We start from the raw sequence: 26,975 nt of genomic DNA on the forward strand, positions 1-26,975 counted from the left end.
TGCCCCACCTCCCGGCGCGTCCATTGGCTCCCGGGGACGCCCATCCGCGCTGCGGCGGTGGTCGGGAGGTTCCCGTGGGGCGCTAGGCTCTCCCGCGAGCGCGGGCGTCGGAAGCGGCGGAGGTGGCAGTGTCTGCCCTGGGATGGCCTTCCCTGCACGCCTGCGTTTGTATCTAAATCGCAGGGGACCGTCTCTTCCTCAGCTTGCCGGCGCGAGGAGCCGGAGCCTCGAGTTAGGGCCACACGGGGGAATTTGGGGCGGGTTGACTTTTCCCGCAACATATTTTGTCAGAGACCTTGGAAAAAGCCCAACTGCTGGCGCCTTTTAGTTTCCTCAGATGATAACGTTCCCAACTCCGCTCGAAGCATCCAGGCTTAATCCTCTCCAGCAGAATGGTGCTGACTAACTCAGATGTCTGAGATCTGCAGCTGTGTCAATAATAGGGCTTTCTGGCAAACTTGTGAACGTAGGCTCGAAATTGTTTTTCTGGACGCTTGAATATCAGTATATTCAGCTGAAAACATGTGATTTTGTTGCCAGTTTATAAGTTCCTACCTGGCCTCCCGAGGTCAGTCCTTCAGGACTGACGCTGCAACTCCAACTCCCATGTTTCTTTTAAATCACAAAGGAAAATATCTTTTAAAAATCAGGATACACTGATTAATTATGTTAGTAACGAATTGGCGTTTCTGTTTCATCAAAAAGTTTGGAAGCTTTAAATAGTTTTAGCCTCTAATTTTACAATAAAGTGAAGCTCAAAGCTGGGAATTTGACCGGATGAGGGCTACAAGCCCATCCATTCCTCTTCCCTCTTCATCTTTCCCAACCTGTCACCCTGGCTCATTTATGTCTCTGTATAGTTGTAGGCTTTCATCATTATACAGAGAAAATAACAAGGTAACTAGTGTCTTCTAAACATCTAGCCATTAATTCCACCAATCCATTCCATTTTCATTCAAGAAATACCAGAGATGCTGAGTAAAGATTATTAGCTGCCTGGTTCCACAGATACATGGGAACAAATCCAGAATAGTAGTAGCACAAATCCGAATATAGTAACAAATAGAAGTTATATATTTTAAACGAGAATAGTAGATTTTCCCATGATCTCTTGAAGGAAAGATAAAATTATATTTTTAAAGTTTTGTTGGGTAGACTTGCATTGTAGTCTTACGGAATTATTTTTAGTGTTACAATCTTTAAAAGTTTTCCCCTTAGATTGTTTATCAGCCAGTCTCTCTCTCTCTCAAAGAATTCTTTAGTTCTTGAGGAAGTTGATTTGGAGGCAGTTCTTACAATGAGTTAAGGGTTCCCAGTTGTGTTACAGGTTCTTTTTCCTTGATATCTCATTTCTACTCTGCCAACAAGAACACCATGCACCCCCAGCTCTAAAGAAGGAAGACTTTCAAGGTAAGTGACCTTCCTGATTGAACTGAGTTAGATTTTAAATGAAGGAGAAGGAAGGTTATGACAACTGTTAAGAATCAGGAGTAAGTGAGGAGTGTAAACAATGTATAAGAAAAAAAAAAAAGACCAGGCACTGTGGCTCACGCCTGTAATTCCAGCAATTTGGGAGGCTGTGGCAGGCGGATCACCTGAGGTAAGGAGTTCAAGACCAGCCTGCCCAACATGGCGAAACCCAGTCTCTACTAACAATACAAAAATTAGCCGGCGTGGTGGCATGCCTGTAGTCCCAGCTACTCAGGCGGCTGAGGCAGGAGACTCAATTGAAGCCGGGAGGCCCAGGTGCAGTGAGCCGAGATCATGCCACTGCACTCCGGCCTGGGCGACAAAGCGAGACTCTGTCTCAAAAAGAAGAAAAGAAAAGAAAAGTATTTGTTACCCCATTACCTTGGCCAAACCAAATAATTCCGATGAAAAATTCGATTAGGTATCTGAATTATCTGGGTGTGGTATTGTCAAGTTAAATGGTTTCCTTCTTAGTATGTTATGTACATCTAAACTGTGTTTCTGTAAAGGACTCTCAAGAGGCCATTACATTATCGCAGAATGTCAAGGAATTCTTGCCGGACTCAGCTGGTTAAAAAATAAAACAGGCTGGGCGCGGTGGGGCTCACGCCTGTAATCCCAGCACTTCGGGAGGCTGAGGCAGGCAGATCAAGAGGTCAAGAGATGGAGACCATCCTGGCCAACCTGGTGAAACCCCGTCTCTACCAAAAATACAAAAATTAGCTGGGTGTGGTGGCACACGCCTGTAGTTCCATCTCTTTGGGAGGCTGAGGCAAGAGAATCGCTTGAACCTGGGAGATGGAGGTTGCAGTGAGCCGAGACTGCACTCCAGCCTGGGCAACAGAGCAAGACTCTGTCTCAAAAACAAAAAATAAATAAAAATGAAAAAATAAAACAAAAACAGATTCACGTTCAATTGGATGGAGAGGTAGGTTTAGTCAAATCTAGTTTTAACCTATTTGTACTAGAATCCAGTTTTAACCTTCCATTTGGATTCTCTAGCTTTAGGCCACTGTATACCCTGCTCATCCAAAAATGTGGTTGTATTTCCTACGTTAAAACATCTCCAAAGCTGCAAAATTCATAGTCCTTTTTGATAACCAGTTTAGGTTTAATCAGCCTAAGTTTTGTGCAGTTAACCAAACTCAGTTCATTTTAAGCCAGTTTTCTTTTTTAGAGGAAATGAGGCTTGTTCAGAGAATGCCTTAGGGGTTACTGGAGACTCATGTGTGGGTAGTAGAGTAAAAACTTTGGGCAACTGGTTAATTTTATGGGAAGCAAGTCAGGATTAAACAACATCCACTAAAGATTTCTTTGAGATGTTTCACATATATACCTTGAGACATTTCACACGTATAATTTACAACAAAAGGACATACAGTCTTGTAAATAGAGTTGTTAATTATTAGTCTCCTAAAATTATATGTGGTCTTATAATTAGGTTTTTACATGATACTCCTTGAAGTTCTGGTCTGTGATCTGTAATAGGAAAGAATCCAATAACCCAAGTGATGCTGGTACTTTACTTTTAAAAACCATCCCTTTAGGTCAGTGGTTTCCAAACTTAATGCACACATAAAAATCATCTGGGAAGGTTGTTAGAATACAGATTCCTGAGCCCTGCTGGAAGATTTTGGTGTAGTAGGTCAGAGTCAGGGCTGGGAATCTCTCCAGTCAAGTCTGAAGTGGGTAATCCACAAACCACATGAGGAAAAACTCTATCCAAGATGCAGAATGATCATTTCCCTTTCCTAAATCACTTTGTATTTAAAAATTTTTTTTTAAAGAGTCAGGTGGGCACAGTAGCTCATGCTTGTAATCCTAGCACTTTGGGAGGTCAAGGTGGGAGGACTGCTTAAGCTCTGGAGTTTTGAGACTAGCCTGGGCAACACAGAGACACCATCTCTACAAAAAAAAAAATTAAATTAAATTAAAATTGAAAAAAATAGGCCTGGTGCGGTGGCTCATGCCTGTAATCCCAGCACTTCGGGAGGCCGAGGCGGGTGGATCACCTGAGGTCAAGAGTTCAAGACCAGGCTGGGCAACATAGTGAAACCCTGTCTCTACAAAAATTAGCTGGATGTGGTGGCAGTTTCCTGTTATCTCAGCTACTTGGGAGGCTGAGGCAGGAGAATCGCTTGAACTTGGGAGGCAGAGGTTGCAGTGAGCCGAAATCACACCACCACACTCCAACCTGGGTGACAAAGCGAGACTCAGTCTAAATTTAAAAAAAAAATTAACAAAAAATAAAGAGTCAAGCAAACATTTGGAAAAGGAATCCTAGATTCCAGCTGAGGATGGCGAGAGGGACATGATTTCCAGGCTAACGAGCCTGGAAACCACCTACTCACAAATATCCTCTGAAAGACTCCATCAATCTAAAATTCTGGGAAATTCATACTCCTTTTAAAGAGTATAATGTATAATGCAAAAAATTCTGGTTGTTACCTAGTAAATCACTCCTTAGTAGGACTAACTTTAACAGATAATTCAATTATTTTCTTAATACCAGCTGAGATAAAGCAGATTCAGGAAATAGCAGATTTCAAGAAAATTGATAATTTGGGAACTTGAGTCATTTAATCTATTTTAAAACATTAGCGCCAGTAGCAGAGTAGGGGGAAGCTTTGGACAATTGGAGGGTAGAACAAAAAGTTCTGAGGAATGGGTTTCAAAAAGAGGTGGGAGGGCAGTAAGGACCAACTGGTTCTTCATTGTGCCACTGCAAACTAGCTTCTGCCTTTGACCTTGACCTTGATGTCACTTTTACTCATTGCCACAGCATCCTTAGAATGCGGGACAATTCTGCAGCTTCAACTTTCTTGACGGTAAAAAGAAAAAAAAAAAATTCTAGGAAAATTGTATATGCTTTTGTTTATCTATGGTTGCCTTGATTCCTTTTTAGAAGAACACGTTAATTAATTTGTTTGACAAGGCCAAGAACTTTAACACAAAATAGCATCATAGCTCTTCTGTGGGGAGGTAGATGAGAACATGGTTATGAGCTCATGAGCTTGGGCTGTGATTTAAATTCTGGCTCCACTGTTTAGTGGCTCTGTGACTTAAGTAAGGTTATTTAACTTCTCTGTTTCTCCATTCTGTCATCTGAAAAATGGAGCTTAATACTAGAGAACTTACATTAATAGGGTTGTTAAGATGATTAATGAGCTTTTAGAGTAGCTCCTAGCACAATAAGCATTCAGTAAAAATTAATTATCTTTTTCATTATCAACTATTAAATATTAAAATATTTTAATACGTTTAAGGAAGTTTTTTGTCTCTATCATATTTTTTTTAAAACCAATATTTTTTAAATCAGAAGATTGGGCCCATTACCTTAGAGAATTCTGATGCTATTTTAAATAACATTAGTTACTCTTGCTAATGGTTTATGACTTTGATTTGGGGGCTTTTGAGGCCAAAACCAAAATTTCAAAATCAATAAATATGTACTTTGAAATTCTGGAGGCAAAGTGTACCAAAACAATTACCAAAATAGCCAAGATTATTGCCATTATGATTATTGCCATATTTTGAGGTTTTTAAGAGTTTCTGTTTTGTTTTGTTTTGTTTTTTGTTTTTTTGTTTGTTTGGCGGGTGGTGAGTGGGTAGAGGTACCCCAAAGTTAAAAGAAGACTTTCATGACACTTACCTCACATGGGAATTCTGGAAAGAACAGTGAAATCATTGGGGAAAAAATTGCTCATAGGCTGGAGGCAGTGGCTCACACCTGTAATCCCAAAATTTTGGGAGGCTGAGGCGGGAGGATCGCTTGAGCCCAGGAATTTGAGACTAACCTGGGCAACATAGTGAGACAGTGTCTTTACAAAAAATTTAAAAATTAGCCAGGTGTGGTGGCACATACCCGTAGTCCCAGTTACTCGGGAGGCTGAGGTGGGAGGGCTGCTTAAGCCCAGGAGGTCAAGGCTGAAGTGAGCCATGATCTTGCCACTGTACTCCAGCCTGGTGATAGCGAGACCCTGTCTCAAAAAAAATGCTTTTAGGGAAATTAATATGTCCTGTGCCTGTTTAATCATTGAAAACATTTTAATATTTTCAGAGCCATAGAGGGCAGTGAAAAAACAGAGTAGCAGAATTGATTATACCAGTACTATTTATCCAATGGCTAATACAAATAAGATTCTCAGGAATAATTCACACATGCTTCCAAGAACACTAGATGGCGCCAATTATTTAGGATTCAGACTACCTCAGGGAACAGCTGTCTTCATTCAACAAATATTTATTAAATAATGAACAAAACAAAAATATCTGTCATTGTGGAGCTACAGGTTAGTAGATATGGTGGGGAGAAAGACAATAAAAAATAAACGTGGTAAGTAGTATTAGAAGTATAGCATATTGGCCGGGAGCAGTGGCTCATGCCTGTAATCCCAGCACTTTGGGAGGCCGAGGCGGATGGATCACGAGGTCAGGAGTTCGAGACCAGCCTTGCCAATATGGTGAAACCCTACCTCTACTAAAAATACAAAAATTAGCTGGGGCATGGTGGCGCGCGACTGTAGTCCCAGCTGCCCGGGAGGCTGAGGCAGGAGAATCGCTTGAACCCGGGAGGCAGAGTTTGCAGTGGGCCGAGATTGTGCCACTGCACTCCAGCCTGGGCGACAGAGCATGACTCCATCTCAAATAAATAAATAGATAAATAAGAAGTATAGCATATTACAGCTACAAGGCTGTAGTGAGCTATGATTGCACCCCTGTACTCCAGACTGGGCAAACCTTATCTTATATAGTAAAATAAAGAACAGTATGTTAGAATGTCATAAGTGCTATATAGAAAATAGAGTAGGGAAGGCCAGGCACAACAGCTCATGCTTGTAGTCCCAGCACTTTGGGAGGCTGAGGTGGGAGGATGGCTTGAGCCCAGGAGTTCAAGACCAGCCTGAGCAACATGACAAGAACCCATCTTAACAAAAAAAATTTTTTAATTGGCTGGGTATGGTGGTGTGTACCTATAGTCCTAGCTACTTGGGAGGCTGAGGTGGGAGGATTGCTTGAACTGGAGAGTTGGAGGCTGCATTGAGCCATGGAGTAGAGGCTGCACTCCAGCATGGGTGACAGAGCAACACCTTGTCTCAAAAAAAAAAAAAAAAAAAAAGGAGTAGGGAAAACAGAGCCGGGGCAGCTGCAATTTTAAACAGGTTCTTCAGAATGGGCTTCATTGAGAAAGTAACATCTGAACAAAAACTTGGAGTGGCTGGAATGAGCCATGGGGATATCTAGGGAGCAAACATTCCAGAAAGAGAGACCACCAGGGCAGAAGCCGTCACCCCTAAGGTAAGAGTGGCCTGGCCTGGTTCAAGAATTGCACAGAGCCCAAGATGACAGGAGAAGAGCAAGCCAGGGGAAAGCCTGAGGTGTAAAGGAAGAGAGAGGAGGCCACGTCAGGCAAAGCCTTGTGCCCACTATGAGGACTTTGGCTCTTACCCTAATTTTGGACAAAAACACCTTTAATAAAGGCAGCGATTTGAAACAAATGTTGGGGAAACTGGAGAATTGGTGATATACTATATAATAAATTATGGATGGCCAGGCATGGTGGCTCGTGCCTGTAATCCCAGCACTTTGGGAGGCCGAGGTGGGTGGATCATTAGAGGTCAGGAGCTCAAGACTAGCCTGGCCAATATGATGAAACCCTGTCTCCACTAAAAATACAAAAATTAGATGGGCAGTAGTGGTGCACGCCTGTAATCCCAGCTACTTGGGAGGCTGAGGCAGGAGAATCACTTGAGCCTGGGAGGCAGAGGTTGCGGTGAGCCAAGATCGCACTGCTGCACTCCATCCTGGGCGACAGAGTGAGACTCTGTCTCAGAAATAAATAAATAAATAAATAAATAAATAAATAAATAAATGGCAAATTAACTTTGTCTTAAGTAAACTCAATCATTTACGAGATCCTTTGATTTAAAGGGAAAAAGACTACATTAGTGGTTTAGCTAAATCACACTCACTATAAACAGGACCAAAAGCAATGTCTTAAGACAATGCTTTAAAAAAGTCATAAAAAACGACTTCATGCTCTACTACAGGGCTACAGTAACCAAAACAGCATGGTATTGGTATAAAAATAGGTACATAGACCAATGGAACAGAGTAGAGAGCGCAAAAATAAGGCTGCACACCTGCAACCATCTGATCTTCAACAAAGCTGACAAAAACGAGCAATAGGGAAAGGACTCCCTGTTTAATAAATGGTGCTGGGCTATCTGGCAAGCCATATGTTGAAGATTGAAACGGGACCCCTTTTTTACGCCATATACAAAAATCAATTAAAGATGGATTGAAGACTTAAAAGTAAAACCCAAAATTACAAAAACCCTGGAAGAAAACCTGGACAATACCGTTCTGGACATAGGATTAGGCAAAGATTTCATGATGAAAATGCCAAAAGCAATTGCAACAAAAGCAAAAATTGACAAATGGGATCTCATTAAACTTAAGAGCTTCTGCACAGCAAAAGAAACTATCAGCAGAGTAAACAGACAACTTACAGAATGGGAGAAAATTTTTGGAAACTATGCATCTGACAAAGGTCTAATATTCAGCATCTATAAGAAACTTAAACAATTTACAAGGAAAAAACAACCCCATTAAAAAGTGGACAAAGGAGGCCAGGCGCAGTGGCTCACACCTGTAATCCCAGCACTCTGGGAGGCCGAGGCGTGTGGATCACGAGGTCAGGAGATCGAGACCATCCTGGCTAACATGGCAAAACCCCATCTCTACTAAAAATACAAAAAATTAGCCAGGTGTGGTGGTGGGCACCTGTAGTCCCAGCTACTCAGGAGGCTGAGGCAGGAGAATGGCGTGAATCTGGGAGGCAGAGCTTGCAGTGAGCCGAGACCATGCCACTGCACTCCAGCCTGGGCGACAGAGCGAGACTCCGTCTCAAAAAAAAAAAAGTGGGCAAAGGACACGAACAGACACTTTTCAGAAGACGTCATATATGTGGCCTACAAGCATATGAAAAATAGCCCAATATCGTTGATCATTAGAGAAATGCAAATAAAAACCACAATGAGATACCATCTGTAGGGAGCTATAGGCCATCATCATTAGCAAACTAATGCAGGAACAGAAAACCAAATACTACATATTCTCACTTACAAATGGGAGCTAAATGATGAGAATACATAGACACAAAGAGAGGAACAACAGTCAGAATGGCTACTATTAAAAAGTAAAAAGATAACAGGTGCTGGTGAGATTGCAGAGAAAAGGGAACACTTATACACTATTGGTGGGAATGTAAATTAGTTCAGCCATTGTGGAAAGCAGTGTGATAATTCCTCAAAGAGCTAAAAACAGAACTCCTATTCAACCCAGCAATCATATTACTGGGTACAAACCCAAAGGAATATAAATCATTCTACCATAAAGGTACATGCATGTGAATGGTCATTGTAGCACTATTCACAATAGCAAAGACATGGAATCAACCTAAATGCCCATCAATGGTAGACTGGATAAAGAAAATTTGGTACATATACACCACAGAATACTATGCAGCCATAAAAAAAGAGTAAGATTGGCTGGGCATGGTGGCTCATGTTTGTAATCCCAGCACTTTGGGAGGCCAAGGCAGGCTGATCACCTGAGGTCAGGAGTTCAAGACCAGCCTGGCCAACATGGCAAAACCCGTCTCAACTAAAAATACAAAAATTAGCTGGGTGTGGTGGCAGGTGCCTGTCATCCCAGCTACTTAGGAGGCTGAGGCAGGACAATCACTTGAACCCGGGAGGTGGAGGTTGCAGTGAGCTGAGATCACACTACTGCACTCCAGCCTGGGCAAAAGACTGAGACTCCATCTAAAAAAAAAAAAAAAAAAAGGAATGAGATCATGTCCTTTCCAAACATGGATAGAGCTGTAGGCCATCATCATTAGCAAACTAAGGCAGGAACAGAAAACCAAATACCACATGTTCTCACTTAAAAATGGGAGCTAAATGATGAGAATACATAGACACGAAGAGGCAACAACAGACACTGGGGCCTGCTTGAGGGTGGAGGTTAGAAAGAGGAGGAGGATCAGAAAAAAATAACTATTGGGTACTAGGCTTAGTACCTGGGAGATGAAATGATCTGTACAAGAAACCCCCATGACACAGGTTTAACTATGTAACCAACCTACATGTGTACCCCTGAACCAAAAATAAAAGCTAAAAAATAAATACAAATGGGTTTATAGTTTTTTCTCTTCCCTTTCTGAATACTAATGCAGCCTTAAAGCCATTAGGTGCGGCCAGGTAAAGTAGGAGTAGATACAAAGTGGAGAAGCCACGGGGGCCCAGAACAGGGTGTTGGAGTCCAAGCTGTGTGAGGAGACATCCCCACAGAGGAGTGGCCTGGTGTGAGGTTTCAGAGCCTGTGCAAGGTGAGGAGGCATCTGTGGAGGGGGTTGTCAGAGCACAAAAATAGTAAAGAGGGTGTTTGGTGGCAGGATGTTGGAACAAAAGTGGGGTGAAGAGGGCACCTGCATGAGAGTGCAATTTGGAGCCCAAGCGTGATGAGGAGGACTTTTGTGTGGGGTGGGAGTTTGGTGCAGGATTTCAGAACCCAAGGGGTGAGGAAAGTACCCATAAAGGAGGGAAGCCTGGTGCAGGGTCTCAGAGCCTTATACCTCGAGCAAGGTGAAAACAGCATTCACGTGGAGCATGGCTAGGTCTGGGGTGTCAGAGCCCAAGTAGGAAGAGAAGGGCTTTTTGGGGAAGCACCTAGCACTAGCACAGGGGATTGGTCCTCAAGTGAGGTAAGGAAGCCATCTCTGTGAGTAAGAGCTGATGGCAATGAAAGTTTGGTTATATACATGGGACAGATCAAGTAAGTAAATATATTGAAGATAATGGAAGCCAGGTGTCTCACTGTCAAAGGGATTACAAATATGGAAAGGGAGAAAATTGGAACCCTCTGGTGCTGGATTGGAATTAAATATCCATGTGAACTCACAGATCTCAGTAAATATATGGAAATAAATGTAGATATAAACGTGTATATGTATCACATGCATGTGTTTCGTAGCTCTTCCACTGAGAAGGCCTGGGAGCAGAGATGCCCCAGTGGCAGTGAATACACATACAGCCCAGATTTTGCCCTCTAAACACCATTCTCCACTAAAAAGAAGCTTGGAGGGCTCCTTGGAGGAATGGCTTATCCTAGGTCCCTGGAACAAGAAAAGCACAAGATGTACCTGGACATCTTGTTGTGCCAGAAAGTAGAAAGTGTTCAAAAATGATGTCAGACTTGAAGGGGACTCCCATTGGCCAAATCTGGGGAAATTTGAACATCATAATAAATAATGAGATTATAACCTATTAAAATGGGAAACTGTGAGTCCAAACTGATATAAATAAATGATATAAATAATTCAAAAATGTGATGAGAAACAATATTTACATAGGATTAAAGTACCTCCTCCACACAAAATACTATATTATAAAGGGGAAAAGAGTAACTTTAAAGTGGAGAAACCTGGCAGACACCATCTTAATCAAAATTAAATATCACCAGTAATGAGACATATCAAAATCATGTGCTACCTGATTGGAAATAATGAGAACACAGCATTACTTCTGTGACATTCCTACCAAAGATGCTTAACCTGAACCTAGTCACAAGGAAACATCAGCTATAACTTTATTTTTTATTTTTGAGACAGAGTCTCACTCTCACCTAGCCTGGAGTGCAGTGGCACAATATAGCTCACTGCAGCCTCGACCTCCTGGGCTGAGGTGATCCTCTCACCTCAGCCTCCTAGGTATCTGGGACTACAGATGCACACCACCATGCCTGGCTAATTTTTTGTGGCTTTTGTAGAGATGAGGCCTCCCTTACCAGGCTGATCTCTAACTGCTGGGCTCAAGTGATCTGCCTGCCTCAGCCTCCAGCCTCCAGCCTCCCAAAGTGCTGGCATTACAGGTGTGAGCCAATGTGCCCAGCCCAGATAACCTTAAATGAAGGACATTCTACAAAGTAGCTGACTGTAATCTTAAAAAAGTGTCGAGGTCATGAAGGTCAAGAAAATACTGAGGATCTAGGCCGGGCGCGGTGGCTCACGCTTGTAATCCCAGCACTTTGGGAGGCCGAGGCGGGCAGATCACGAGGTCAGGAGATCGAGACCACGGTGAAACCCCGTCTCTACTAAAAATACAAAAAAAAAAAAAAATTAGCCGGGCGTGGTGGCGGCGCCTGTAGTCCCAGCTACTTGGAGAGGCTGAGGCAGGAGAATGGCGTGAACCCGGGAGGCGGAGCTTGCAGTGAGCCAAGATTGCGCCACTGCACTCCAGCCTGGGTGACAGAGCGAGACTCCGTCTCAAAAAAAAAAAAAAAAAAAAAAAAAGAAAATACTGAGGATCTGTTGCTGATTGAATGAGACTTAAGAGACACAATTGAAGACAATGTGTGATTCTGAACTGGATTATTTTACTGTGAAGGAAGTTATTTGGGGCAATGAATGAAACTTGAATGGGGTTTGATGATTGCATGGTAGTGATATAACCAATGTTACTTTATTGATTTTGATGGTTTGATTGTGATTATATAGGAGGAAATCCTTGTTTGCAGGAAAAACACTATTCAGGGTTGATGGGGCATCATGTCAGCAACTACTCAAACGGTTGGAGAGAAAGGTTTTTGTACTGTACTTGCAACTTTTAAGTAAGTTTGAGATTGTTTCAAAATTAAATCAAAACCATTACAAATTAAAACCAGGTACATAGCTATAATCATGAATAGACAATTGAACGTGATACATTGCTAAATTGTTTATTTTTGCCTTAACCTTTTTCTGTGGCTTTTTTGTTTGTTTGTTTTTTGAGATGGAGTTTCACTGTATCACCCAGGCTGGAGTGCAATGGCACAACCTTAGCTCACTGCAACCTCTGCTTCCTGGGTTCAAGCGATTCTCCTGCCTCAGCCTCCCGAGTAGCTGGGATTATAGGCGCCCGCCACCACACCTGGCTAATTTTTGTATTTTTAGTAGAGACAGGGTTTCACCATGTTGGCCAGGCTGGTCTCGAACTGCTGACCTCAGGTGATCCGCCTGCCTCAGCCTCCGAAAGTGCTGGGATTACAGGTGTGAGCCACCACACCCGGCCAACATTTTTCCGTTTTTAAAGAGAGATTATTAAATAGGTGTCTTGGCTATAGAAAAGAAGAAACTTTGGGTCCTGGAAAGTGATAAGACCTCTGGACACTCAAAGTAAAATATTCCAAAGTTCATCTTTGCTCTTTTCTATCCCTACTTTTATGAGAACCTAGATACTACTGATAATTCTCGTACCTCCCTAGAAGAATCCATTGGTAACCATGATAGCTGCCTTATTTGATTACAACCTTTTAGAAATATATATTTATTTTAAAGTATTTCTAATATCTGAGTTGCTAGATTTCTGAACTGTTATTTGCAGTCTTCTAGTACTAAAATGAACTCACTTATTTAGGTTATATATGTGAGATATATGACAATAATATTTACTATTCTAGATAAAGTTATTCCGTAAAATATTTTTAGATCTTTATCATTTATCACATTCTGTCAATTTTCACTAGAGTTTTACCATCTCATTCTGGGAACTTTGTCTTAATTCTGAAGTAATTCAGTTTGCTAAATACTTGCCCATTTGTGTATATAATCAGAAATAAAATTTGTATTTTATTTTGATTGATAAACCCTCCTTCATCTATATTCCCTTCTTAGTTAATGATACCATGATTCATCTGGTCATCTAAGCTAGAAATATTGGAATCACATTAACTTTCTCCTCCTCCCCTCAACAGACAAGCACACACACACCCCTGTCTCTGACAGGCCTTATGTTATGTTGCTTTTCTCTGACCTTTTCTTGAAACATCTCTGCCTCAACACATCTCTGAAAAGCCCTTATAATAACATTGATAACAGCAATAAGTAAGTAATGGTAAGCAGTTTATGTAATGTCTACTATGTGTCAGGCTCTATTCCAAGAGCTTTGCAGATATTAATATATTGGATCCTTAATTAGGCACTATAATAATCCCCATTTTATTGCAGAAGAAACAGGCTCAAAAAGGCTAAATTATATGCTCAAAGTCACATAACTAAGAAGAGCTGGAATTTAGACCCAGATAATCTGACATCAGAGTTCGGTTCTTAACCCTTCCTCGGTTCTATTCAATCTCACCCAAGTAGATTTGGGCCATTTTCTATTCCCATAGTCACTTGTGCCTGTATCTTTATTTTATTATATTGTAATTGTGTATGTACATACTGGTGTTCCTAGAAGACTAAAGAGAACGTTACTATTTATATTTGCAAAAGTAGAGAGAATAATGAATCCATATATACCGGTCTCTAATTCAACACGTCAACATTTTGCAATAGCTGCCTCAATTATCTCTTTCTTGGTTTTCTTTCTGTTTTCCTAAAATATTTGAAAGCAAAACGCAGACATCATGAAATTTCACCTGTAAATACTTGAGTATCTTTTAAAGGGGCATATTAGGTAACCATAATCACATTATCATACCTAATAAAATCAACATTAATTACTGTCCTCTTATGAGTTTCTTGAAGGCAGAAATGATTTCATCTCTATGCTCTGAGTCCTAGTGCACTCCCTGATATATGTTGGAGTTTAACAAATGTTTGTTATGATTGAAAAGTGTATTTATTTATTCGTTTATTTGAGATGGAGTCTTGCTCTGTTGCCCAAGCTGGAGTGCAGTGGCACAATCTCGGCTCACTGCAACCTCCGCCTCCTGGGTTCAAGCAATTCTCCTGACTCAGCCTCCCGAGTACCTGGGATTACAGATGCCTGCCACCGCAGCTAAGTTTTGTATTTTTAGTAGAGACGGTGTTTTACCATGTTGGCCAGGATGGTCTTGAACTCCTGACCTCGTGATCTGCCTGCCTCGGCCTCCCAAAGTGCTGAGATTACAGGCGTGAGCCACCACGCCCGGCCGGAAAGTTAAAGTTGTTTAAAACCATAACATTTATCCCCCAGGAACAATGTTATAAATAACTATCAGTTTCTTGGGTTAACTGACAACTCCCATTTAATCTACAGCGATTAGATTAAATAGCACTAAAGTTTAGGCCTGAGCCCTTTGGAGCCTTAAATCCTAAACCATTTTATCTTTGAATGTTGAGTCTGAGAAAAACCTGAGTCTAATTTAGCTCAGCCCTGAGTTTTCTTGTTCCCACTGTCAATCCAGGCAGGACATAAGAACAAGGGTTCGACTGGATGGAAGTGTTCATTGGTAAAGATTTCTTAGAAGGAAATATGGCAGCATCCACTAAAAAATAATATGCTTTTCAAAGACAGTTTTCCATGGATTTCCATGCATGTCCATGCACCCCTGCATGTGTGCTAACATGTATGTAGAGGATGTTCATTGCCAAAATGGTATAGTAAAAAATTGGAGACAACCTGTATGCCTCATTGTCAGGCGTATAGGTTGATAAATTATGGTTCATCCACTTGTAGTGCCAAGCAGGTGTTGAAGGGAGAGGCAGAGCTATACATGTTTGTGGTGTGTGTGTGTGTGTGTGTGTGTGTGTGTGTGTCACACTGTGGGAGAGTGGACCACATTACAGAACAGTACACGTTTGACCCCATGTGCATGTGTGCCAGGGCGGGGAACATCACACATCAGGGCCTGTCGGAGGTGAGGGGCTGGGGGAGGGATAACATTAGGAGAAATACCTAATGTAAATGATGAGTTGATGGGTGCAGCAAACCAACATGGCACATGTATACCTATGTAACAAACTTGCATGTCGTGCACATGTACTCTAGAACTTAAAGTATAATAAAAAAAAATATGTGCATGTGTGCATCCTCCTATTTAAGTCAAAGTATTTTGAAAGACAGGCAGGAGAAACGCTACATTGTTAGTGGTGATAGCCAGTAAGCTGGGGAGGTAAGATGGGGTAAAAGTAAAGGAGACTATCATATTTTACTCCATGTACTGTTGCATAGAATGAATCTTTTTTAAAATTTACATTTTTTCTCTTTGCTACTTGGATCAGCATAGAATGAATCTTTTTTTTTTTTTTGAGACAGAGTCTCGCTCTGTCCCCAGGCTGGAGTGCAGTGGCGTGATCTCGGCCCACTATAACCTCTGCCTCCCTGATTCAAGGGATTCTCCTGCCTCAGCCTCCCAAGTAGTTGGGACTATAGGCACGTGCCACCACACCCAGCTAATTTTTGTATTTTTAGTAGAGACGGGGTTTCACCATGTTGGCCAGGATGGTCTGGATCTCTTGACCTCGTGATCCACCCACCTCAGCCTCCCAAAGTGCTGGGATTATAGGTGTGAGCCACCACGCCTGGCCTATAGAATGAATCTTTTAAAAATAAAAATGCATTTGTCTTTTGGTTGACTTTATATCAAATTTTTTAAATCAAGGGCTTGATATGTACAAGACATTATACTGTAAACAATTTTAACTGGTTTGAAAATGAAAAATATAATACTTTACTCTTTTGAGACTTGAGAAGGGCAAAGGCTGAAATGCTTTTTAATTGTTATAAACCGAATGTACTCAAAAAACTTACTTAACATTTCCTATGTGACAGGCACTGTGCTGGGTGCAGGGGAGATCGAAGACTGTATGAAACAGACCTTGCTCTCCTGAACCTCATAATCACTGGGAAAGCTCCTGTGTGTCTCTAGTAACAATGGCAGACAAGAGCCATAGAAACCACAGAGTGCCACAAATATGAATTGTTCAACATGACTCGAGATTTTTAGATTTTAAACTTGGATTTTTTTTTTTTTTTGAGATGGCGTCTCACTCTGTCGTCCAAGCTGGAGTGCAGTGGCACGATCTCACCTCACTGCAACGTCTACCTCCTGGGTTCAAGCAATTATCCTACCTCATCCTCCCCAGTGGCTAGGATTATAGGCACTCGCCACCATGTCTGGCTAATTTTTGTATTTTTAGTAGAGACGGGGTTTCACCATGTTGGCCAGGCTGGTCTTGAACTCCTGACGTCTTGTGATCCACCTGCCTTGGCCTCCCAAAGTGCTGGGATTACAGGCGTGAGCCACCATGCCTGGCCTTTTTTTTTCTTTTTTTTTTTTGACAAGGTCTCTCTCTGTCACCCAGACTGGAGTGCAGTGGCATGATCACAGTTCATTGCAGCCTCAACCTCCTACGCTCAAGTGATCCTCCCACCTCAGCCTCCTGAGTAGCTGGGATCACAGGCGCATGCTACCACGCCCGGCTAAAGGTTTTTCAATTTTTGAAGAGAAGAGGTCCCACTGTGTTGCCCAGGCAGGTCTTGAACTCCTGAGTTTAAGCAATTCTCCCACCTCGGCTTCCCAAAGTGCTTGGATTATAGGCATGAGCCATGGCACCTGGCCTAAACTCAGTTTTTTTTTTTTTTGTTTTTTTTTTGAGATGGAGTTTCACTCTTGTTGCCCAGGCTGGAGTGCAATGCCACGATCTCGGCTCACCACAACCTCCACCTCCCGGATTCAAGCGATTCTCCTGCCTCAGCCTCCCTAGTAGCTGGGATTACAGGCATATGCCACCATGCCCAGCTAATTTTGTATTTTTAGTAGAGACGGGTTTTCTCCATATTGGTCAGGCTGGTCTCAAACTCCCGACCTCAGGCGATCCGCCCGCCTCAGCCTCCCAAAGTGCTGGGATTATAGGCATGAGCCACCACGCCCGGCCTAAACTCAGATTTTTAAATGAATGCCCTATCTCAATTTTTATTAAATTTTAGTTACAGAATGCCATAATATCTTCTCTTTTGTAGATTGCCCTGGAGTGATACACATGTAGTTAACAGAAAACTGGGATTACTTTACACATTAAAAAACAATAGTTAAACCCTGTTCAAGTAAACTTAAATAATAAACAATACTAGTACAGTATTTAAGTTGCATGTCAGGTTTCAAATGTCACATCTTTTTTTTTTTTTTGAGACGGAGTCTCGCTCTGTCGCCCAGGCTGGAGTGCAATGGCGCAATCTCGGCTCACTGCAAGCTCCGCCTCCCGGGTTCACGCCATTCTCCTGCCTCAGCCTCTCCGAGTAGCTGGGACTACAGGCGCCCGCCACCACGCCCAGCTAATTTTTTTGTATTTTTAGTAGAGACGGGGTTTCACCGTGGTCTCCATCTCCTGACCTTGTGATCTGCCCGCCTCGGCCTCCCAAAGTGCTGGGATTACAAGCGTGAGCCACAGCGCCCGGCCTCAAATGTCACATCTTGCTAGTCCCATCTGTCCATCCATCCATTTAATTCACTTATTCAACAAATTTTATTGAATATCTACTTGGGCATTGTTCTAGGAAACACTGAAGGCATTGCAGTAAAAAATAAACTTATATTTTAGAAAACACACTTTAACATTAAAAATACTGAAAGTGTGAAATCAGTGCAATTCCTATGCAAAAGTAAGGAAGGGGCAAGGTTCACTGGAGCTTTGCTTATTTCCATTTCTTATTACGCTCACAGCATAATAATTGTATGGCTGGTTTACAGAAATCTCTGCCAAAACACCTCAGACCTAGTACATTTTTCCTGATGTTAATGATTTGGATATTAATTGAAATACACAATTTAAAAATAAATATTTATCAAAACATGAATAGATTTACATGTTCCTAAAACAAGAAAAAACATAAACCTCTCAGCTTTTACTTCATCTTGTATGTATGGATATTTGAAATATAGACTGTCCAATTTTATTCCTAAAATCTCTTCTCTCTAATGTCAATATGTCAGACTTTTCTTTCTCATATCAAAGTAAGTGTTGAAAGATACTGAGTATCGGCCAGGCGCGGTGGCTCACGCCTGTAATCCCAGCACTTTGGGAGGCTGAGGGCAGAGGATCACTTGGGGCCAGGAGTTCAAGATCAGCCTGGGCAACATAGTGAGACCCCAAACAACGCCCCATCTCAAGAAAAGTCAAAGTCTTTACAATGGCCTGCAGGACCCTACATGACCTGCCAGCCTTCCTTATTTACTTGATCTCACCTCCTACTCCTCCCTCCCATGTTCACTCTGTTCCAGCCACACTGGACTCTTCCTCCTCTTCCTGAAAATATCTGGCACAATCCTCCCTCAAGGCATTTACACTGGCTGTTGTCACCATCTGTAGTGTTCCTCCCCTATGATTCCCCACAGCTTACCCATTTATCTCTTTTAAGTATTTGCTCAAATATCATCTTCTCAATGAGGCTTACCTTTCTACCCTTTTAACCTGCAACCTCTCTTCCAGCACTCCTGACATCCCTTGCCCTGTTCCCATTTCTATTCCACAGCACTTAACCACTTTTGGCCATATTACAAAATATAGGTTTATTATGTTTATTGTCTGTTTCCTCTCTATAGGATTTTTTTTGTGTTCTGTTCACTCCCTAGCATTCAAAACAGTGCTTGGGCTAGGTGCGGTGGCTCATGCTTGTAATCCCAGCACTTTGGGAGGCCGAGGTGGGCGGGTCACTTGAGGTCAGGAGTTTGAGACCAGCCTGGCCAACATGGTGAAATCCCCATCTCTACTAAAAATACAAAAATTAGCCAGGTTTGATGGTGCACACGTGTAATCCCAGCTACTCAGGAGGCTAAGGCAGGAGAATTGCGTGAACCCAGGAGGTGGAGGTTGCAGTGAGCCAAGATTGCGCCACTGCACTCCAGCCTGGGTAACAGTGAGATTCCGTCTCAAACAAACCAACCAACAAACAAACAAAAATCTGTTGAGTAAGTATATGAGAAAATGCTTCCCTCACACTTTTAGATAATTTTTCCTGCCTTTTATTTTCATCTACTCATCCGTATATAAAATGATTTATGTAAATCCAGCCAGGTGTGGTGGCTCAAGCCTGTAATCCCAGCACTTTGGGAGGCCAAGGCGGGTGGATCACAAGGTCAGGATATCGAGACCATCCTGGCTAACACAGTGAAACCCCGTCTCTACTAAAAATACAAAAAAATTAGCCAGGCGTGGTGGCGGGCGCCTGTAGTCCCAGCTACTTGGAGAGGCTGAGGCAGGAGAATGGCGTGAACCCGGGAGGCGGAGCTTGCAGTGAGCCGAGATTGCGCCACTGCACTCCAGCCTGGGCAACAGAGCAAGACTCCGTCTCAAAATATATATATATATATATATTATATATATGTAAATCCAAAGAAAATCAATTTAAGCCGAATAAAAATATTGGAACATCTTTGTTAATAAAGAAGAAGTTGAAAACTGGAGTTGCTCTGGCATGCGCTGTGGCATCCTTCTGCCTTGTGCCTCTGAGGCACTCATCTGCGGGGCTCAGGGGCTCAGTGAGGCCTACACTGACATCTACCCTTCCACCTCCTGCACTAATTCATCTTACCTGGCTCACCTGTTTCCTTTTCCCATTCTTACCCTGGCTAACATACTAGATAATTTACCTATAATTATTATTTGTTTCCTGCCCCCCACCCTGCACCACTGTGAGCTCTATGAAGGCAAGGATGGTATTTTGTTTTTTTCTGGTTCTGAGAAGGTGCTCAACCAATTGTGGAAGGAAATAATGAATGTCTCAAAGGAGAGAAAGAAAGCTGAGAAGGTCCTGTATTCTCTCGCTTCCTCCTAGTCATCCCAGATTAAGATACCCCCCACCTTTGCACAATCTACATTTCAGCACTATATACAAAATCTCCATGAGGTGTAAATGTTCACCGGTTTATTCATCCGCAGAATGGTTTTACACGTATATTTATAAATCCATATGCCTGTTGATGTTTTGCATGTGAGATCCTTTATTTACCCGAGAGCTTTCATCAGGAGGAATTTAGCTCAATATTTGTGAGATCATAATAGGATAAAAGCTGACAAAGATGAGCTCCATCCTATAGAGGCTATTTCCTCTATGAGTGGAGACCGTTTTTCCCTTCCCTGAAGGAAAGACCAGCAGTTGTTTAAATAATGAATAAAGCTAAGCACTTAAATTTATCTTCAGGAAGGTACTGGAAGAAGAGGAGGAGCAGAGTACAAGAACTACAAGTATACCTTTGTGGGGGGAACAGCCAGTTCAAAATCTTCCCAATCAAAAGTTATACTTTTCTTTTAATTTCAAGTTTTCTTAGGATTATGAAATTAAAACATTCTGTTCTTGGTTATTTTCATAAGCCTTACCATCTTGAAAGACTCCATCCTCTGCCCATCCCTCAAAAGATCAACAGAGGGAAATTTTTCTTTAGAAAGCAAACTATATTCTTTTCTTTAAAATAACCGTGACAGAGAAATCATTCACTTTAAGTAGTCATGCTTCTAAGTTGCTTGGAGGTGATTACATATGAACTTTTATATAAACATGTATCTCATTTAAAAGAAAAGAGAAAGGAATTAGCCCATTAATTATTTAAAATACTTGGTGCAACTGTTCCTACGAATTAATCCAGGCACTTGGAAGACAATTACACTCCATGTTAATAACATTGCCAACCTTTTCCACTATGCTGCACTCCAAATACTATTGTGTTTTCATGGACAACATTCCCTATTACATATGCATATGAAAAACAGGCATTTTCATCAGAATTACCGTAATAGCATTAAGAGATTATTATTTTTTCCCATTTCCTTGGAAGAAAATTCACTTAAATTAGATTATTTATTACTCGACTGCTCTCGTATCTTGCCTGTATGTTTAGGTAACTGGAGCCCATGAAAGTATAAACTTCAGAATAAAAAGCTTGATTTTATACATTAATGATTTCAAATAAAAGATAAGTGCCACATTTGTGCATCACTTCTTTAGAGAAAGTTAAGTCTGTGTTCTGCTTAGGAGAGATAACACTTTTTGTCCCTGTAGGTGGCCCCCCTGGTGTAGCCATTAGTTGCTAATTACTTGCAAACAAATAAACAATTAACTCCTTAAGCTGCTGGCTGGGCAAGTGTTCATTGACATGCTAAAACTTTCTAAGACAGGATTTTAATTAGTGACGTTCTAAATCCAGCCCCCTTGTCAGTGGAGCTATAAGGTGAACTGCAGGAAGATCCCAGCCCTATACACATGGGGCAGAGCCAGCAGAGGCCAGAGCTGTTGCTCTGTGCAGACCACGAGAGGATGTCTCCCAGCCTTCAGGAAGGCGCTCAGCTCGGGGAATGCAAACCCTCAACTTGCTCCTTTTCAATTGAGAGAATCTTAGGACTGGACCAGAAGAAAGACTGTGTTCCATTAATGAAACCCCACAGGCCCTGGGCAGACACCTGCAGCTCCTCAGGTATGCCACAGCTTAATTGTTTCAATTCTTTGTTATTTCATTTACAGTGTTTAATTTGCCCTTTATTTCATACTACATAGAGCTAGAGTTTAGGACTTTAATTTATTATTATTATTATTATTTCTGAGACGGAGTGTTGGTCTTACTGCCAAGACTGGAGTGCAATGGCATGATCTTGGCTCACTGCAGCCTCCGCCTCCTGGGTTCAAACGATTCTCCTGCCTCAGCCTCTCGAGTAGCTGGGATTACAGGCATGCACCACCATGGCCTGCTAATTTTTGTATTTTTAGTAGAGAGGGGGTTTCACCCTGTTGGTCAGGCTAGTCTCGAACTCCTGACCTCAGGTGATCCGCCTGCCTCAGCCTCCCAAAGTGTTAGGATTACAGGCATGACCCACCACGCCCAGCCAGAGTCTAGGACTTTTAATGCCTCCAGCTGAGTCCTATGGGAAATGAAAAGAATATCAGCTTTGGATTGAGCAAAGTGGATAAGTTCACTCACAGGAAATACCAAGAACCTGCATTTACTTCAGAAGATCTCTCCCTGTTTGACACATCAGATATTTGAAATCTCTTTTCACTGAAAAATAAACGACATTCAGAGACCAAAGAGGCAGGACTGCCAAGACAGGATCTTCAGTTTTGATTTGTTTTTGGTTAATGGGGGGCAATTCTCTTGTGAACCCCAGAATTCCATTAGGAAATGAAAGATGAGCTCCTGAAACTACCTCTATAGAACTTTGTGGAACATAAGATTGACGATCTAAGATAGGGCTTATTTTTCTGTTTTTAGGGAAAGATGGTAACTTATGTCTACATGTCCCAAATCCTCCCAGTGGGATTTCATTCCCTAGTGTGGTGGATCACCCAATGCCAGAAGAAAGAGCTTCGAAATATGAAAATTACTTTTCAGCCTCAGAAAGACTGTCTTTGAAAAGAGAGTTGAGTTGGTATAGAGGCCGAAGACCAAGAACTGCTTTTACTCAAAACCAGGTGGGAAGTTTTTTCACCCAATAATGATAATATAAAGGCTTTAATCACCAAGTTGAGCAAAAGCCCACTTTGGTATCTCAGTTTAGAAGCCTTATTAATAAAACAATAGACTATCATATTTTAACAATTTCCAGGTAATTATTTTTAAAAAGGCATCCAGATTAATTGCCAAGATTTAAATGTAGTCATTTTACTCTAGAAATTAAAGCTTATTTTTGGTGACATACTGAATATCAACATTTTTTTTTCTTAGATTGAAGTGTTAGAAAATGTCTTTAGAGTAAACTGCTATCCTGGTATTGATATTAGAGAAGACTTAGCTCGAAAATTGAATCTAGAGGAAGACAGAATCCAGGTAATCTTCAAATTTAGTTGTTATTCATGATGTTGAAATGTTAAGAATAATAAAATAATGTTTCTGAGACTTATTTTATTTTTCCTTAACTTTAGATTTGGTTTCAAAATCGGCGTGCAAAACTGAAAAGGTCCCATAGAGAATCACAGTTTCTAATGGCGAAAAAAAATTTCAACACAAATCTCCTGGAATAGATAGAAAACTAAACAAGTGAAATTATCTTCTAATTGCAGAGCATGAAGAATCAGTGGAAATATTAAGTGTTAAAATGTGATGTTTTCTTTCCTGCATTTAATCTGAATATTGTCATTTTTTCTGAAAATATATTGTAAATAATTACTATTATAGCATGGTACATATTATATTTGGGCACTTTTAGTTATAGTAAAGACCTTTTCTATGTATTTTAATAAACATTTTCAGAAAAGATTGCTATTTTTAAGTGAGCCAAATTAATCTAATAAATTAGTTTGTTAAAATCAATAGACTCATGACTAAGTGATTCCACAAGCTGGATTCTAATTATAAAGTATTTCAAGTAAAATAATCTGAAGAACAAAAGTGTGAGTTGTTTCCATTAGTTTCCTCCATGCACATTTTGAAACATAATTATGCTTCACTGTATTATAGATTATGATTTATTCATGAATCTTCAACTTCTCTTGATTTATAGCATAAAGCAGTGAGAATTTCTCACCATTTATCAGAACAAATTCTTACAGCATGTTAGTTGAGTTTTTTTTCCAAGCAAAGTCATTATGCCAAAGTAGAAATATACAAGCATCAGCTATCATGTTTATACCATTGGTACTGAATTGCACAAAAGAAGTAAGCAGCAAATAAATGCAAAATTTTAAATAGTTTTCTAGTTTAATTTTGTACTTTCATTCATTAGTGATAGTGATCATCTAGCTTATATCCAGTTTAATGATTTCTAATCAACTGCAATATTAAGTTGACTGAGAAGGTAGGATAACTGACCCACCTTTTGTAAGTGCTCTGACATAGTCACTGGAAATAATCAAGGTGCCTTCTAAGTAACAAAAACTATGTGTTTTCATTTCCCATTTTCCCATTTTACCTGCCAATTAAAGATGGGGGGCCGGGCGCGGTGGCTCAGGCCTGTAATCCCAGCACTTTGGGAGGCTGAGGCAGGAAGATCACGAGGTCAGCAGATCGAGACCACGGTGAAACCCCGTCTCTACTAAAAAAATACAAAAAATTAGCTGGGCGCGGTGGCGGGTGCCTGTAGTCCCAGCTACTCCGGAGGCTGAGGCAGGAGAATGGCGTGAACCCGGGAGGCGGAGCTTGCCGTGAGCCGAGATCGCGCCGCTGCACTCCAGCCTGGGCGACAGAGCGAGACTCCGTCCCCGCCCCCAAAAAAAAGATGGGAATAGGATAAGATATATAACAAGAAGGGAGCCCTCTCGGCTGGAAATCTGGGCATTTGTTTTCTAGTTAATGGAAGACTTAAGTGGGTGGGGTTTTTTTTGTTTTTGTTTTTGTTTTTGTTTTTTGAAATGTCAGCCTAAAACTATGACTTTGTCCACTGGAAGCCAAATTTCAGCTTTGTCCATTTGAATTGAATTCTCCCTTGCTTCTCTTTTCTTTCTGTCCTCTGTCCTTTGTGATGTCCCAGTGATGATCCAGGTGGAAAGTTCTCATTGAATTATTGAATCTATAATCACTATTTTTTATATATAAAAGACTACAGGGAGTTTGCATATTATTTCTAAGGAAAAGCAGCATGATTCAGATCTTGGAGCTTTTTAAAATTATTTACTGAGAGCACATTTGAGGTAGAGAGTTATGTGTCCCAACAATTGGTCAGTAATATTCTATAAGCAACTGGTCAGTGCTTATTCGATTCCACTGTTGCTGAGATGGAGAGGGAGGAGGAAAAGAAGGGCAACAGGGTAGTTAGGAAGAACATAGGCATTACATGTTTTCCAAAAAAGACTGGGCCACTTTTTCCAATATAAAGAGCTGCTTCCATTCATATAAAAATTGGAAGCACTATTTATGAAATGTATTAGTTCAAATTTATCCACAAAGAGTTTTCTTTGTTCTCCATTAGGTTATTATGAAATTATGTTAAATTGAAAGACTGGAAGTTACCAGGAGTAGGCTCTGGGGGAGTGGGTTGGAGGGGAATGTGTCACATGATGGGTAAGCTTTTATTTTAATTCCAAATTTATTGTCATTCTATATTCTGCAAACAATATAAGCAGTATAGAAATAGAGTAAAATCCCCCTTGAATCTCATCCTTCAGAGATAACCATCATTAAACATCTTTATAGATCTTTTTGTGTATCACAAAAACATCTTTATATATATATATATACACACACACACATATTTGTTGTTTTTGCTGTTATTTTTTAAAATGTGATCACACTTGACATTCTGTTTTGCATCTCTCTGACATCCTGCCATGTCAGAATTATAGCTCTGTCTCCTGAACGTCTGTTTGGTTTAGGATAAGATTTCAAGTCTTATACACAATAAGAAACTATTCCACATTATTAATATTAATATTAAAGTATTTTTGAAGTAGTGCTTTTCATAAATTGAGATTTTTCAAAGAGTAATCATAGTTTATCTAGAATTTCTACAATTAAACCTAATTCCCAAATCCCTGAGGAATGTAAAGATTCTGTGTAAAATGATAGAATCTAGAAAAAAATGAAACACCATCACAGATATCGATTGACAACTAATAATGCACTTAAGTTTTTTTTTAATTATAAAAACTGGTCATACCTCTAAAAAGTCTGGTGAGGAGAGAAACATAATAACCCTAGACCATCAGTATCTCAGTATTTTCCAATGACAATTTTATATAACTGATTTATGTGGTCCTAAAATTCAATTTTATTTATAATTGAAATAAATTGTGTTTACAACTGAAGTTATATATTTATAACTGAAGCTACATATGTATAACTGAAATCATTTATAATAGAAATGATATATTTATAACTGAAACATTTATAAGTCAGAAAAATTAAAACAAGAATTTATAATATTAAATAAATAACTATAAATGTAATATGCCTATCTTTTTTTATATTTTTTGATACTAATAACAATATAAGTTCTATTATAACTTTTGTGAAGCAAGTTCATAATATATAAGAATACTCAAGAAGCAGGATAACATAAAAGATTGCTAGTGTATTTTCTCTAAAATCTTTTTTAAAAATCTAAAGATAAAGGCTGATCTTGTTAAAAGAAATAATGAATCAGTAACATTTTTGGAATTACAATTGCTAGAAATTTGGAGAGAATATAATGATATTCAAGGGGAAAATTGGACTCGGGAAAAATCAAGCAAAATGAAAATGGAAAGGAAAACCCAAGATAGAATTATCTTTCCCTCAAAACACGTAGGCTTTAATCCACAGCTTATCTCTGTTCCTGGTAATTCTAGGCCTTTGTCTCCATTAATGCTCAAGACAAGGTGAACAGTAGTAACAAATCAAACTAATGCAGTCAGGCTAATACCTGGAGCGTCTCTATTATCTGACAACCGCCTAAATAAGGTTATTTGGTCTCCTGTAATGGCATTTGTCTTTTGTGAAGCCAGCCAGACAAAGCCCATCACTAAAGAGTGCTGCTGGAAACAATGGCTGTGTGTGCTGGTGGTCAACTTTTGAGTTAATCAGTGTTCATACCGCTTTCACCTCCTGCATCTTGTCACACATCACACGAATGGCATAAATCTCCCATTACCGAACCCAGCGCACAGCATCAACCTGGGCCTTGTTCCTCCCTCTTGTTCCTCCCAGCAGAGAGCTGGGAACTGCTCCATTTTCTCAATATGGAACTCAACTCACATTCTGACAAAGGGTGACTTGCTATCTCCATTTCACTGAGCCCCATAGGAATAAAACCCCCTCCAAATTTAGTCTTTGGCTACCTTTCATGGTCATTTTGACTG

At 40.7% G+C, this 26,975-nt stretch overlaps 1 protein-coding gene across 2 annotated transcripts; it reads left to right on the forward strand.

Annotated features, from left to right (window-relative positions):
- The first annotated feature begins 84 nt into the window (after nucleotides 1-84).
- Nucleotides 85-23,587, forward strand: HESX1 (HESX homeobox 1). 2 transcript variants are annotated; one of them, XM_012512046.2, is made up of 5 exons: nucleotides 85-1,410; nucleotides 21,418-21,684; nucleotides 22,477-22,676; nucleotides 22,930-23,031; nucleotides 23,127-23,587. In XM_012512046.2, the coding sequence occupies exons 2-5, from the start codon at nucleotides 21,474-21,476 to the stop codon at nucleotides 23,223-23,225; spliced, it is 612 nt and encodes a 203-aa protein (XP_012367500.1). In that variant the 5' UTR covers nucleotides 85-1,410; nucleotides 21,418-21,473; the 3' UTR covers nucleotides 23,226-23,587. The 2 variants fall into 2 exon arrangements, with proteins under 2 accessions (XP_012367500.1, XP_003257267.1); XM_003257219.4 differs by lacking the exon at nucleotides 85-1,410 and having other exon boundaries at nucleotides 20,855-21,684.
- The last annotated feature ends 3,388 nt before the right edge of the window (nucleotides 23,588-26,975 follow it).

Source organism: Nomascus leucogenys, chromosome 4 (assembly GCF_006542625.1).
Source record: "Nomascus leucogenys isolate Asia chromosome 4, Asia_NLE_v1, whole genome shotgun sequence".
NCBI lineage: Eukaryota > Metazoa > Chordata > Mammalia > Primates > Hylobatidae > Nomascus > Nomascus leucogenys.

What these genes read in the sequence shown, in the direction of transcription:
- HESX1 (XM_012512046.2), top strand. Translation starts at nt 21,474, where the DNA reads ATGGGGCAGAGCCAGCAGAGGCCAGAGCTGTTGCTCTGTGCAGACCAC. An exon ending in AGACACCTGCAGCTCCTCAG is followed by an intron (nt 21,685 to 22,476) that starts GTATGCCACAGC and finishes TTCTGTTTTTAG; the next exon opens with GGAAAGATGGTAACTTATGT. An exon ending in CTGCTTTTACTCAAAACCAG is followed by an intron (nt 22,677 to 22,929) that starts GTGGGAAGTTTT and finishes TTTTTTTCTTAG; the next exon opens with ATTGAAGTGTTAGAAAATGT.